The sequence below is a fragment of the Carettochelys insculpta genome, chromosome 1 (assembly GCF_033958435.1).
Source record: "Carettochelys insculpta isolate YL-2023 chromosome 1, ASM3395843v1, whole genome shotgun sequence".
Lineage (NCBI taxonomy): Eukaryota > Metazoa > Chordata > Testudines > Carettochelyidae > Carettochelys > Carettochelys insculpta.
Window position 1 is genome coordinate 287,915,960 of NC_134137.1, and position 16,219 is coordinate 287,932,178.

The following is a 16,219-nucleotide window of genomic DNA, read 5'->3' on the forward strand; positions in this document are numbered from 1 at the left end:
ACGTCCAAGACTCACTGAGATGAATCTAGAGTCATTCATAAATACATTTAAACCTAACAACTGAGGCACAAGTTGGTAAAAGGCAAGAAATTCAAAGCCAAGGCTGACACTGGCATGCTGGGAACATGATCTTGAATCTTCTGAGTCTGGTAAATAAAGGTCTTGATCCAGCAGGTGGGCCCACTCGGTGCATCTATGCACCTTGGAGTTCTCCTTTTTCTGGAAACGCAGTGCACTGTATAACTGTCTGCTTTGTGAATTTAGGATTTGTCTCTTACTTCAGAAAGTGAGTTACAAAGAATCCAATGTATAAGTTTAGTGTATCCATGCAAGCCAGACTGTACCAACTTTTGACCACTTCAGTATTTGTACAGCCCCCAAAGGGAGCAGTCTCAGTTGCTCACTGTATTAATACACATATCAGAGAGGCAGCCGTGTTAGTCTGTATCTTTGAGAATGACAAGAAGTCCTGTGGCACCTTATAGACTAACAGATATTTTGGAGCATAAGCTTTCGTGGGCAAAGACCCGCTTCAGCAGATACATGTACATCCATATCCTCCTTCCCACACCACTCGTGCATCTGACAAAGCGGGTCTTTGCCCACGAAAGCTCATGCTCCAAAATATCTGTTAGTCTATAAGGTGCCACAGGACTGCTTGTTGTATTAATACAGTAAATTCTTTTCTTCCAGCAGCCCCAGGACTGGGAGGTTGCTGGATATTCAAATATTCTGGATAATAGAGATGTATACCTAGCAACATAACACTAAAGAAAAACAAGATCAGATATTAAGAAACAAACCAAAATACTCTATGTACCAATAGCAGTATTGTACATGGTAAACTTGTACTGTACTTACTGTATTTATTTGTGTTTACTTTCACTGCGCTGTACTTATGGTTAAAATACAAATGAAATATGGTTATTTGAGAGTTCTGGACAATAGAAGGCCAGATATGAAAGAGTTTACTGTATCTATGGTACCTGTCATAGGAGCAGGTTCCCTGACCTTGAATTCTGACCGCACACCATCTTCATGCAAACCAGCTGCAAGTTGAATGCCAACTGCTTTACCTACAGTGTGCTATGTGAGTACTTGTTTCCCTACAATATAAGGCCTTTGCATTTCCCCTGGCGAACAGCAAGAGTGGGGAGAGATGTCGCCACTTGGGGTACGTCTACACAGCAGTGACAACCATGGCTGGCCTATGCCTGCTGACTTGAGCTCAGCTAAGAGACTGTTTACGTGTAGACATCTGGGTTCAGGCTGCAGTCTCAGCTCTGGACCCTCCCACCTCTTAGACTCCTATAGCCTGGGCCCCAACCCAAGCTCCATTGTCTACACAGCAACTAAACAGCCCTGCAAGCCTGAATCTGCTGGCTCAAGACAGTCTGGTTTTTTAAAGGCAGTGTCGACAGCTTCCGAGCTCCTGGGCTTCACTGGCCTGGCCTTCCTGACCTTCCCCCTCCCCCACCCCCCACTTTTTTCTGTCTCTCTTTTTTGCTGTCCTCAGCAAAGCAGCAGACTCACTTTAACTAGATAACCAATTATCTCGTCAACTAGGCCCATGTGGGGACACTTGCCAACATGCAGCAGGGTGAGTCAGCCTCCAGTTACTTACACTGCATTACAGAGCCAATTTCACTAAAGGAGGCTTTTACAATTCAGCCAGCAGTGATGGGAGCTGACCACTGGAAGCCGAGTGACATGTAAGTTAACACTTTTTAAATGGTTTTAAATGTAACAGGAGCTGTGACCAGGTAACTGATTCTGTATTTGCAGCCTGTTCTAAGGAACCACGGTTTTAAAGCTTCGCATGGGAAAGAATCACTTACTTGGAAAGAATGTTGAGCTCTTTGCTGACCTGTGCTCTAAATTTTTTCTTTTTCACCTTTTCCACATTTAACATGGTTTTGCTGAGATACTGAAGGATTGCAGGAACATGAGGCAGAATTAATCGTGCACCCAAACTGAGGGACTCTGTAAAAGGGATACAAGGCGGGTTACCAGTGATTTCACAGCAAAAAAAAAAAAAAAAGGAGGGCTCTGATTCTGCACAAACATGGAGACAACAGTGAACTGGAAGGCTGGGTGGTCGGAAGCGCAGAATACCCTCCACCCCAAATGAGGTCAGTAGGAGCTGTGAGTGCACAGTGCCTCTGAAAATCAACCCTACTCTATGGGACTGAAGCTGTGCCAAAAAAACAACTTCAGGAGTTCTTTTCCTCCTAGTTCACTAATCAATGTGTGATGCTTGGTTCGATGGGTAGAGCTCTAGACTGGGGAGTCTACAGGCCGGGTTTCTTGTGATGGTTGTGTCACTGACCTGTTGCGTGCCTGTTGCAAATCAACCCCCCACTCTGACCCTCCATCTCCCCCTCTATACAAAGGGGATAATGGCTTGGAGACCAACAGCTGAAAAGGAGCTAACTAATGGTAAAGGACATGCACGGTCACCTTCTGCATCTTACTTGCAGGTTACAGGTAAAGGAGATAAACTGCAGGTCTTTATTACAAGGAGGCCAAATTAAAGTACATTTTGATTAATACATGGTTGAGTGAACTTATTTTTCAAGAAAAGCATTAAGTGGACTTGTGTGCAAACCACTCACCAAGACTGCCCTCAGGGTACAACCTGAACCAGAGGCATGTGCTAACAATACAATAGCCCATTGCTGTGAACATTCTCCCCTTCCCCTGGATGGCTTACTGGCGACTACCACACAAGACTGGAATTTGTCAGCAGAGAGATGAATGAAGATGCTAAGGGAAGAGAAGCCTTCTCCTTTAAAAAAAACCACACATTCTTGCCAAAGGCAGAGAATATCCCCTCATGATCGAAACCATCCACCCATGTTTACAGACAAGTTCCTTGTCACACTAATTGCTACTCATCCATACCTTCTGTCATTCCATCAGCGTCTGCCTCTATAAAAACACAGCCAGCCACCGTCAAGCTGGAAACCAGATCTGTGGATTCAAAATCTGGACTGTTGAGGAGGTTGTCAGCCACATCCATTACAACACCAGCTGTTGCCTCACAGAGACTCTTGGAAGACAGCAGAGCAAAAACATTTAACAGCATATCGTATTGTGGGTGGCCGGGTCTCTGCTTCGCCAGCAATGGGAAATATCTGAGTAACAGGAACAAAACAAGAGAAAAAAAACAGTTGTGTCTTTTTAATTAAAATTTTTACAAAGCATTTTCTCCATAAAGTGACAGACAAAAAGATTGAGAGTAAGGATATGTTCTTCCATCTGCTGGAGAAGACCATTAAAACAAAAGTATTTTAATGACCCAAGATCAATTTTGTACAAACAGAAAATACATTCTTCATTTCTGACAAGGGTAAGTCTTGAGGTAAGCACTGAAATATTATAGTGCTGGGACCAAAGGAGAGTACACGGAAGACTTAAAATTCAGGGGTGAAATACAGGCCCTATTGGCTTCAGTAGAGCCACGGTTCCACCCCAGATGTTTAGTGATCAACTCCTTCATATTTGTTCCATAGTTATTCTTTATGAGCTGTGTCCAATGGAGATGTTGTTCTGCAAATGAATAGTAAACAGAGATCCAGTGGGCACTACAGAACATTAACAAAACCAATGATTCAAAGTGGAAGGACAAGATTTTTATTTGAAGCTGGACTGATGATCACTTTACACTAATTCATCCCTCTCCCATTATGATCTGAGCCAGATGTTGGCTACAAACCTGCCTGGCTAGCCTTGTGTGGGAAAAATGGCCTGATATTACAGAGGATAATCCCCCAAAACTGGAAAAGCCCAGGAGTTGCATTTGGATTGTTAGTAGGGATCATCAGTAGGCACAGATGGATCTTGACACAACGTAACTATAGTTATTTTATACCCTATTTACTCCTTGGGAGAAATACTCACGTTAAAACCTCAGCCTTGCAATCACTTTGACAAATCTTTAACTTTAAGCATGCAAACATTACTTTTGATAAGTCAACTGGTAACAGAAGCACTCATTTCAAATTAAGCACATGCCAACATGCCTGCAGGGCTGAGATCTAGTTTTCTACTTACATTTTCAAGAAATCTAACTGAAAGTCAAGTGTACCCCTTAAAATAGAGCACCTAGAACTTGCATATTTATACACTTCCTCCTCGTCAGGCTCAGTACCCTCCCAAAACAGCGGTAAGTAATAACAAAATATAGCACTACACTCCTTATTTAAACAAAAAGGCAAGTGCAGCTGCTTGGGCCAGTGGACGCAGCCCTAGACTGGTGAGCCTGTAAACCAGGATGTTAGTTCTGGTGCTTTCACTGATCTGTTGTGAGACCTGGTGTAAATCAGTTCCTCACTCGGAGCCTATGTTTTCCCATCTGTACCAAGTGGATAACAATACCTTCCTTTGTCATGGCCTTGTGAGGTACAAGGGAAAAGAGTTAAACAGCATTTCATGAAGGGCATGATCACCTTTAATGGGGAGAGTTAACTGCCCTATGGAACAATTTACAGAGGATGGTGATGGGTTCTTCATCACAGACTGTTCTTCAATCAAGACTGGTTGTTTTTCTAAAAACCAAGCGCTAGCAATTATTGTGGGACAGTTCTTGGGCCTGGGTTATACAGGTGGTCAGAGGCAATGAGCACAATGTTCCTTTTTGGCCTTGGAATCCGTAACATTTATATGCTGATAAAAATACTGCTCTTAGCAGCCATTTTTTACCCAATAACCAACAAACTCTTTCAGCTCGCAACAAGGAATAAGGTGTGACTTTCTTTCTTTCTTCCTGTGTGTGTTTGTTTACGGCAGATGCTATCCATTCATCTAGCTCTAACAAAGTAAAATTTTACCTGGGATTGTTGCTCCAGATATGAATGAGTTTGAGTAACATAGTAGGAGAATACTGGCTCTCAAAAGCAAGCCTGCTGATCTAGAAGACAAAGAGAAGATGAATTACAAACAAAAATGGAGTGTCCAAATATAGCTATTTAAAGCTTCAAACTTGGGGAAAAAAAGTTTAAAAAAGTTCCCTGTGAACAATAAATTATTTTTTAAAAAACCCCAACATTCACTCTCTAATCCCTTTGATACCGCTAACAGCTTTTAATGGAGAATCTTTTGTTCCACCTTAAAAAAATGAAAATAAAATTATTCCACCTGCTATTTTTGTCCTCCACTTGGGAGTCATTTTCTCTCTTCCTGTGCTTTGCACAAGTGACAGCTGAAGACACTGTCTCACACTTACATTCCTGTCTGCAGCAAGAATATCTCTGAGGTTAAAAACAATGGCTGAAATTCCCCTAGAGGGAGCTGCTGAATTGTTTCTGGAGCCAGTATTCTAGGGCTATACCAAACTCACAAGCTTCAAATTTGGCCTTTTGTGCGCTTTTAGCCTATTACATACAGGCGAGGGGAGTAGACCAGCATTTCTGAAATTCTTGTCCTGACACAACAGACAATTGCAGGAGAGGTATGAAGGTTATTTTAGGGAGGTTGTGGTTTGGCCACCCTTACTTCTGCGCTGCCTCCAGAGCTAGTTGACAAGAGAGCAGGGACTGTTGGCCAGGCGCTCAGCTTTGAAGGCAGCACCGTGCAAGCACTGCAAAAGGGTGAAAATACCATACTAAGCAACCCTTGTTTCTGCACTGCTGACTTCAGAACTGGGTGGCTGGAAAATGACAGCCTCAGGCAACAGCTCGGTAGAGCGGCAATAGCATACCACGCCATCCTCTCTTCTGTGCTGCTGGTGGTAGCAGCTCTGCCTTCAGAACTGGGCTCCTGGCCAGCAGCTGCTATTCTCCAGCTGCACGGATTTGAAGACAGTGTCGCTGACCACAATAGTTCAAAAAGAGTAGCAATACTGCAATCCCCACTAGAATAACCTTACCCCCCCTCCTCGATTCACCAGGCCACCCACACAAAACTCGTTTTTGTGTCAGGTCCCTACGATTACAACATCCTGACATTTCATGTTTAAATAGTGGAAATAATGACATTTTCAATTTTTAGAATCCTCTGACTATGAAATTTACCAAAATGAACCGTGAATTTGGTGGTGTCCCACCTAACATATAATGCTATTCTCTGGAGGTAGGTCTACGTTGCAGTTAGACACACGTCAGCTGACATGGGCCTGCAGGATTCAGGCTAAGGGGCTTTTAATTGTGGTGCAGACATTCAGGCTCAGTCCAAGGCTCTCCCACCTCCCAGAGGGCAGGCTTCAGCCCAAACATAAATGTCTGCTTTTCAGTTAAACAGCCTCCTAACCTAAAACCCATGAGCCCAAGTCAGCTAGCACTGCCCAGATCTGGGTTTTTTATTGCAGCATAGACACAGCCTGAGATACACTAAACCACACAGAAAATGAGCATTATTTCTTTAAGCAAGTTACCTTCCCAGTTACAGAAATAGAATACGGTCAAATAGGACCAATCATAGCCAACATATTCTTTGATCAGGAAAAAGGAGTAAATAGTGAGGTTGCAAAATTTGCAGCTGATGAAAACCCACTCAAGATGGTTGAGTCCAAAGCAGATTGAAAATAGTTACAAAGGAATCTCACAAAACTGGGTGACAGAACAACAAAACGGCAGGTGAAATCTATGCTGATAATTGAAAAGTAATGTACATTGGAAAACATAAATCTAACAATACATAGCTCAGTGGTCTGAGCATTGGCCTTGCAAACCCAGGGTTGTGAGTTCAGTCAAAAATGGTGAGGTCTAAATTAGCTGTTACCACTTGGGAAAGATCTTGGAGTCATTGTGAATAGTTTTCTGAAGACATCTATACACAGCAGCAGTCAAAAAAGCCACCAAAAGGAAGCAGAATGTTGGCAATCATTAAGAAAGGGATAGAGAGTAAGACAGAAGATATCACATTGTCTCTATATAAATCCATGGTACACCCACATCTTGAGCACTGTGAACAGACATGGTAGCCCCATCTAAAGAAAAATACAGCACACCCTCAGCTTACATGGGGGTTACATTCTGGCAACCCTGAGTAAGTCAAATTTTGCACGCAACTTGGGGGAGCCAGAAAACTGATGGGGAGAGCAGCCCTGATCAGTTTCCTGACTCCAGCCAGCAGAGGGGAGCTGGGGACCAGGCATCAGACTGGCTCCTGGCTCCCCTCCCTTTGCAGAGCCCGGAAACTGACCAACGCAGCTGTCCTCGTCAGTTTCCCCACTCCTGTCAGTGGCGGGGGCTGAGAGCCTGACTCTGGGCTGCCTTCACAGACAGGAGCAGCTGCTGCCCCTGCCAAGAGCGCTGGTCAGTTTCCCTGCCACTCAGAGTCACACTAACCCGAGATATGTGCAGCTTGAGTGTGCGCATCTCGAGGGTCTGCTGTATAATGGAATTGGGAAAGGTATAGCAAAGGGCAACAAAAATTATCAGGGGTATGGAACAGCTGCCATATGAGATCTTAGTAAGACTAGAACTTTTCAGCTTGGAAAAGAAACGTCTAAGAGGGGATATGATAGAGGTCTATTTAAACGTCTAAGAGGGGATATGATAGAGGTCTATTTAAACGTCTAAGAGGGGATATGATAGAGGTCTGTCATAGAAAAAGCAACTAAGGATGAATTATTTACAAATTCTCCTAACGGGGGGTTGGGGATCTGTTACAAATGAAATTAAAAGGCACAGTCAACCTGTGGAACTCTTTGCCAGAAGATGTTGTGAAGTCCAAGACTCTAACAGGGTACAAAAAAGAACAAGATAAATTCATGGAGGATAGGCCTAATAAGACAAGCAGGGGTGCCTTTGCTTGCCAGATGCTAGCCCTGGGCAACAGGGATGGATCATTTGATAACTATTTGTTCTCTTCGTTCCCTCTGGGGCACCAGGTACATGTCATTATCAGAATACAGGCTACTAGGATAGAGGGATTTTTGGTCTGACCCAATATGGCCGTTCTTATCTACGCAGTGCTCTCCAAACACATGAATTTATGTGCTCTCCATACGAACTTAGGCATGCGCTTTGACTTCTATGGGACTCTGCTGAATTGAAGTCTTAGTTTCCCAATGCTGGGGACAGCTGAGCACATAGAAAGAGACAGATGAATGGCTAAGAGGAACAGTAGATCAAAATTCTCTTTAATCAACTGATGTGCAAAATTATGTGCTCTGCATTTAGCTTGTTCATCTGTCATTTGACCATAGGTAAGGTGCCACACTGGGTAGATGCAAGACTCATGGGAGGACTAAAGTAAATTGAACAAAAATGGATAAATGGGGCATCTTATAGTTTAAGACTGATCAAAACAGAAACAGCTAGCCTATCAAGGTATTATCTGATACTGTTTAGATGTTTTTCAAGTGTAAATACTGAAGCATGTTAGATTAGACAGAGTACGTGTAACATACCAACAGTACAATTTTGGTCCCCAAGAAGCTGGAGCAAGTGTCTACTCAGTTGTTAAATGAAAGAGCTGCAGATTAAAGTTTATTCATATTAATCTGTAAGTATTTTTGATTATGGCTTGAATGCAGAAGCAGCCTGAGAGTTAACTCAGATGCATGGCCCTTCTATTAAAACCCAAAACCAAATCTTTGCACACACAATACAGGCAAATCACACCAAGAAATTTCTAGAGAAAGTCTCTGTACACACGGATATGCTTAAATTATCTAAAAGAAGAACAAGTGGTTTTAAGAGTCACACAATACATACAGTACACTATCTGCAGTATCCCAAAGTAAGGTTAGTAATTTTAACAATATGATTTAAATACCAGCGTCCAAATATTTGGATTCATCACTCATAAAAAGTTACTCTAAGGCCATGTCTACACCAGCCCAAAACTTTGAAATGGCCATGCAAATGGCCATTTCGAAGATTACTAATGAAGCTCTGAAATACATATTCAGTGCCTCATTAGTATGCGGGTGGCCGACACACTTTGAAATTTTTGTGGCTCACTGCCGCACGGCTCATCCAGATGGGGGTCCTTTTCGAAAGGATGCCGGAAACTTCGAAATCTCCTTATTCCTATCTGCTGATAGGCCATTTGCATGGCCATTTCAAGTTTTGGGCTAATGTAGACATAGCCTAAGAGTAGCTTTTGTAAACTCAGTATAGCAATGACTGTAGACTGTTCCTCAGCAACTGAGAATTTAAGACACCTCACTACAAGCCATCAGAGAAGCATGCCAGTGTCTTTCTGGACTTGGCTAATCCTTTCAAACTCAGTGAAATGTTACATTTTATGCTGGGTTATCATAATTACCTGGGGCCATATGACTGCCTCAAAAATGGCATCAGTCTCATCCACAGTAAAGCTGTAGGTCTCAAAATCAGAAAAAAACTCCACCACAAGTTTAATCCCAAGACGCCTCAAATTTTTCAGTGGGTTAATAAACCTGAGTTGGATCTGGAAAAAAAAACAAAAAACAAAAAAACAAAAATACTCAGCACTTTTCTATCTGCAATACACCTGATATACATCAGAAGCCAGTCGCCCTGCAATGAAATACCGTATTTAATCAGCTGTGAATATGAGTGACTCTTTCCTGGAGTACTGTACTGCTTCCTCCTGTGTTACTGAGAACAAGTTACCTGTATTTTGTAAAGATGACTTTGCCTTTAGGATTAAGGTCCCAATCCTGTACCAAGTCACAATGCTTACCGAGATTCTGCATGGGCACAAAAGCCCACTTGTGCACAACCTGTTGAAAGTCTGGGGCCAAAAGCACTGTGAGTGAATAGTACAGCTCTTTTAGCGCTGCCCTTAAAAGATCTACTAACCACTCCCAATATTCAAACAGTGCCATTTTACACATCTGCAAGAGTACCACCAACACAAGGCAGTGGCATTTGGGCCTGTTTGAGTCAGAAGTCAAATGCAGAATAATGTATTGCTGCAGAAAGCAATTATATGAAGCCAGAGAAATGTGAACCCCATTCCTAGATACGTTTGAATTTAAAAATGTTGAGATGGCTCCAGGAGTGCCAGAAAATGTCTCCTCCTATTCCCTCCCACCCACATCCCCTCTATCTCTCCTGTTCCATTATTGTTACTCCACCACAGCATGCTATATCTACGTAGGGTTATCTGGTCTTGCAGCTTTGACAAACTGTAAAATCTCACACTTGCATAATTCTGTTGGCACTCGCATTCACTTTTATACTTTTGCCTGTTTCTGTATGAAAATATGTTTTAAAAATTGACACCCCCCCCCAAAAAAAAAAAGAGCACAACAAAACCAGTGACTAAACGTAACCAGAGGAAAGAAGAACGCAGCAGAGCCAGAGTGAGCATGCGCCTTTCCACAAAGAAGGAAGAGGGCCAGAATGTGGCACACTGCCCCTGCACTTCACATTAATGAGGTCACATCCTATGTAGCAGTCCTTAGGGGAGCTATTATACACTGAGACAGAGTATGCTAATCAGGGCAGATGGTGAGGTCAGGCTTAGGTGAGTGAAGTACGAACATACCAGAACCCAGCAGGTACACACCCCGACACTGCTCTCTTCATGCCTACACTGTGCCCCACCCTCGACAGGGCTATTTTTACTTGTCCAGCATCCCTCTGCTTTCTCCACCAGAGCCTTTCATGGTCACACATGGCTACACGTTGCAGTGAGTGTGGATGCAGCCTGCCGCTGGCAGCAGCGTGTAGCTGCACGCACCCACCTGCCTGAAAGTGCAGACCAGGTCTATGCGTAATGCTTTCAAAAGCTCCTACGTAACTCAGAAACGACTACTTCTTCCCCTTATCCCATTATCTAGAGTTGGGTCTCTGTGCAAACATCCGCCACCTGTCTGTCTGAGGCAGCACTAAGGTCCATTTGCTTGGCATCTTCTTTGATACAATACACTGTCGCTTCCTCTGGGTCTATCTCCTACAGCCATCTCCTGTCATCTCCCCGAATCCTCTCCATTCACTCTCCACACCTCCGAACCACAGAAGTTGTGCTTCATGATTTTTGCTGGTCAGACCGGACTGTGATGTCCACCCTAATGCTTTCCTGTCATAATCCAGCCTTTGTGGGACTTTTTTGTTTGCGCTCAAGAACACTGTATTTCACCATCTTCAGGCACTGAAGTTGCTGTCTCTTTCCTGCCCTGGCTTCTGCATGATACACCACTGCAGGGTACACAGCTGTTACACAGAGCTGGGCTTTCAGCATCACTGAGATATTATTCCACTGTCTTCCAGAACTCCCCGGTCTGGACTATATTTCATATTCACGCTCACTGTCCTCTGTAACTCAGCTGTTCCAGATACCTGAACTGCACAGTCACACGTCATTAATCTCTAGATTCAACTTCTCTGAGGCACTTTTACTGACCCACATTACCTCAGTCTTAGTCAGCCAATTTCTTCCTACGCCAACTTACCTGGCCCTACCACGGAATCGCACTTTGCTCTAGATTTCTTCTGATCCTATGACATGCATAGAGCAGCTGCTCACCCTTCCACGGAGCTCTTGCATCCACATGATAAGCAGAAGCAGCCTATGTGCAGTTGGACTTTTGCATCAGAGGGGCTCATCATCCCAAAACACATTCAAATGGCTGGTTAAGGTGACATTAAATCTTCTGACGTGCCATATATTTCCTCACCCCTAGGTGTGAGCAATCACCTGTGCACTTTACACAATGCCTTTTCTAACCCCAGAAGCAAGCCTGTTGTGCTTCTTCTCGCTGGCCTGACAAATTACAAACATGGCACCTGAGGTTCCTCAGCCTTTCCTAAAGCTGACCTGTTCTTGTCTGAGGAGCAGTCCCAGCATTCTCTGAACTGCAGCATCCAAGGTGTGCTCCAGAACCTTCATTCTACACAGCAGTAACTTTATGCCACAATACTTTCCACATCTGCGGAGGCTCTCCTGCTTATGTAATGGGACCAAAATAGACTTGCACCAATCTCTGGATAGTCTCTGATCTCATCACATGGCTTTAGTCACTCTGCTCATCCTCTGTGCCCCTCTCATAGAAGCCTTTCAACATGCCTTTATCCATCCCACCAGCTTACTGTTTTTCATTATCCACACGGCATTTCTCACCTTGTCTTCCATTATGTTAGACTCAGGCACCTGTATTAGAATATTGCCAATTCTGCCAGAAAGGGGCCTGCCTTATTAGAAGACTCAAAGTATATTTTCCACCTCACCTTTTTCAGGTGTTACTAGCGGTCTCTCCTGGTCAGCATTTCCAAATGGTGTTGCAATGCCACCCTCCCTCCCATTACATTCGGTTTTTGCAATGCAATATAGACCTTTTTGCCAGAAAGATGTGGACAGTTTACAAGCTTAGTATGCAGGCTATCAATGCACTTCCTCTGGCCTTTTTCACTGCCTGTTTAGCAGTTCCTGTCGCTTCTTTCTATTCACTTTCATTCACACTCGACAGGCTTGCGTCTTTTTCTTTATGCACTGTTCTCTTATTTCAGATTGCCATCTGCACTTCATCAGGCCACCACAATTCTCCTCTTTCACTTGATTGTGCCCACATCTCTTCTGTTGCTGCTGCATTCCATACTGTTGCTGTGACTCCAATCATGCTCAGCTGACATAAAATCTTTTTCCAGACACTTATACCATACAAACTTTTCTGCTGTCCCTCCCCTCTAACATCCCATACTTCAATCTTGTTTCTTTTCAGCTTAGCTCCTTCCTTATCCAACATTCAACTGCATTTGTTATCACAAGAGGCATTTTTGTGACTGAAAATGAGAATGACGGATGATAATTTTTTATATTAAATAAACCAAATCTGAATTCCCATCTAGTCAAGTGAGAGGAAGAAGCTGCTAGGCCTTTTCTCCAGGAATATGCTCTATGGAAGGACATGGATATGTTCATATTGAAAGCGAACAGCTGAAAAGAGTAAAACTGTAACCGAGCTCAGAAATACAAAAGTAGATATTTAACTTTTTGGGCAACATCATCCTGCAATAAATGACGCTCAAACCCCAGAAATGTCTTCTAATTTTTACCTAGGTAAATGGATTTCTCCTACCCTTCTCAGCACTCTTAACACCTCACTAGCTAATGAAGTGTTAAATTAAGTTTAACAAGTGACAGCAGGGCACTACAAATACCTCTCCAAGAGTTATTCAGTCACAACTGATGATGAGAGACAGCATTACTGAATAACTTTAAACTACAACAGTGATTACTCCAGAGACAAATAAAATTAATTCCTGATCAGATGTTTATGCACATGTAATGCACAGTGTAGATCAGATTATGGAATGTAACCATCCAAAAATTACCCACTCTCTTGTTGTTGGCTACAGGTACAGGTCTTAAAGCAGCATTACGGAAACCATAATATTAGAGCCAAACAAAAAATAAAGTATTCTTCTTTACCTGTTCTATTCTAGTCCAGAAAGGACTCTTTTTACCCCAAGCAAACTCGCATTTAATTAAATGCAGCGTTGTAAAAGATGTATTTAAGATTCAAATTTTTGTTTGTATGAATCATTACACACAAGGTTTTAAAATGCATATTCTATTAAATAAATTCAACACCTAGACTGACTGAAATGCCTACAATTTAACAGCATTTTAAAACACTGTTTAACAATAATATACTCTACCAGAACACCGTATCTTTTTAAGACTAATCTTGCTAGCTTACCCTTGTACCTATCTTTCTATTACAGATTGAACCTCTCTAGCCTAGCCCCCTCAGGACCTGACCGGTGCTGAATGAATTTGCCAGACCACGGGAGATCAGTATTTTCTAGCAACATCATCACACTTCCACAGCTTACTGGGCTCTGAAAAGACATTTAGGGTAAATTAGAGCTATATAACAGCACAGAACTCAGAGTCAGCACTGGTAGCTGGAAACAAACTTTAAGGGATCAAAGAAACCTTGACCACACCCATAAGTAGATTTCTGGCAAACCAAAATTATGATGGACTACAGCTGCTGCCAGAGAAGAGTGTGCTGAATTAGGGAGGTTCAACCTGTATTCACTGGTATCTGAAGCTTTACTCTTTTTTGGAACCCTTATGAGTAATTTGAAACACCGGAGGTGAGAGAAAAAACACACAGAGTTATCACGTGCCTCACCTTCTCTCTTTGTTGAAGGATGTGGGATACTGTTGCTGTCATACAAAGTAAAATCTGTAAAATCTCAGGTAAGTACTGACTGATCAGATGGCCCATGTTTTTCAGCACAACTTCAAGGCTGTTGAACAGACTGTGTTGGCGACCAAGAGGCAGGACTTTAGATAAATCCAGCTGTGATATTGTTTGTAGTACTGCAACCTGGCAAGGTCCTACAGAAGGGAGACATACAGTGAATACCAGTTCATCTTTATCTTGGTAAGTAAGGATCCAATTTCAACGGGCCAAATGTCAATATATGAGGTTCGCATCTCAATGTGAGAAAGGACAGCCCAATTACAAGCTTTTTAAAATGCTCTCAAATCAGCTTCTTAAGCAAAATCCAGAAACAGCTCCAGCTGTCTGTCAGGGTTCTTGTATGGCCCTCATTGCTATAGTGCCTCACCACCAATGTACGCACTTACCCCTTTAACACTGTGTTCACCAACCCTTCAGAGAAGAAGGGCAACACAGTAGTTAGGATGCCAGCACAGACCTCCTGGGTGACCTGGGTAAGTCACTCAGTCTTTCTTAACATTTTAATGGAATTGGGCATTCTGTCAATGACCTCAAGGTATGTGTGTTACTGAAGAGACATCATCGCACCATTTTAGAGAGAGAAGTGGACGAGCTGACTTTTATATTCAAATTCGGCACATTAACACATGGTTTAAATCGTGATGGGAACTTTCTGAGTCACTATAGGGGCTTGTCTGCATACTTGGCTCAATCTAATTCTTGACCTTCCCCCCTACCCCTCCACTCTCTGATTTGCTCACCTTGATTGTCTTTTTCTGATTTGTCCTCCTTGCTTTCTGTTTTTGGTTCTCTGTGTCTTAAATATTGAGTCTGTTCTGGTTTGGCTATGGTCTGAAGAAGTGGGTCTGTCCCACGAAAGCTCACCTAATAAACTATTTTGCTAGTCTTTAAAGTGCTACTTGACTGCTTTTTGTTTCTATGCCTATGTTCTGTAATAACAGTGTAGGAACAACAGCACATTGTACAGCAGGGACAGGAAATTGTAGCCAAGGGCTCAGGAGAAACCTTGGTTCTTATTTAAAACAAACAAGCAAACAGTGCTGTGGGTTCTATAATTTAAACCCGGCATACATGTGGCCCCCATTAATACAGCACCTAAGCCCCTCAGCATCCTTAATGCATCTATTCCCCCACACACACCCATGAAGTAGGGAAGAGCTGTTATCTCCAGTTTCTAATGGCTGAAGCATACCGGCAGTGAAGTGCTTCACAGGTTCAAAAAGTAGGTCCAGAAACATTCTAATCTCTTCAGGCAGCGAGCCAGCCAGGAACCTCAGGACAATTGACATACGAGTGCTCGCAGCAGATTTGCCCTGAGTTTTGCTCCCAGTTTTGTTTCTCATCCTCCCATACAGAATTCTTCAAAAGCCAAAAAGAAACAGCGTTAGCATGTTTTCCACTTGCTGCCTGCTCCTGAACATTGCAGGCAGCTTTTGTTTAAAAAGCACGTAACCTGAACTTCACGTCTTAACTAATTCTCCCCATTATTATCTCTTCTGCTGCTCGGCACCCAGAAACACCACCAGAAAGGGCAGGCGCTGGCTTCCAACACGACATTGGAAATGTTGCTAGTGGGAGCACAGCTGAAGCATGAATGAGCTAGCATCAAGAGAGAGCTGTAGCTGAGGAAGCACTTTCATTGTAAATCACTATTTCCATGTATTCACCGAATAGATATAATAACCAGAGGGTGAAAATGTCTCAAGTTTCTTCTTATGAATTTAAGATGACTTTTTCTGCAAATCATGGGCTTAACTAACACATTCAATGATACTACATCCCCCCAAACTCTTAAAGGGACTACCATGTGCAGTAATGAATGAGGAAGCCACGTCAGCTGCCGGGAGAGCTGTAAGTTTGTATTGTCTCTTTAAAATATCAACCGAAGTGTGCGTTATGTTTCTCCTATAGCCATCATTTTATTTTAACATGCAAAGTTTATGCAGTGTTTCACTCACGTACCTCATAAGAACAGGAATAAGATCCTGTCGGTGTTGGATTTTAACTATAGTGTTCTCCTCAGATATGCTGAAATGAACTATTTCTTCTTTAAAACTCTTATCTTCCAGTAACCTCTGCAAGTTCTCTCTGCAAGTATTACACACAGCTATTTAAAAAAAA

General features: G+C 42.8%; 1 protein-coding gene across 1 annotated transcript in view; it reads right to left on the reverse strand.

Annotated features, from left to right (window-relative positions):
- The window catches only part of UTP20 (UTP20 small subunit processome component), a 94,330-nt gene that overhangs the window by 43,687 nt on the left and 34,424 nt on the right, over positions 1–16,219 (reverse strand). Inside the window, exons 25-31 of the mRNA XM_075011254.1 lie at positions 16,061–16,186; positions 15,291–15,457; positions 14,024–14,232; positions 9,220–9,363; positions 4,833–4,912; positions 2,905–3,137; positions 1,839–1,983 (exon numbers count right to left, since the gene is read on the reverse strand). Of these exons, the coding sequence (XP_074867355.1) occupies positions 1,839–1,983; positions 2,905–3,137; positions 4,833–4,912; positions 9,220–9,363; positions 14,024–14,232; positions 15,291–15,457; positions 16,061–16,186 (1,104 nt within the window). The remainder of the gene's footprint in view (positions 1–1,838; positions 1,984–2,904; positions 3,138–4,832; positions 4,913–9,219; positions 9,364–14,023; positions 14,233–15,290; positions 15,458–16,060; positions 16,187–16,219) is intronic.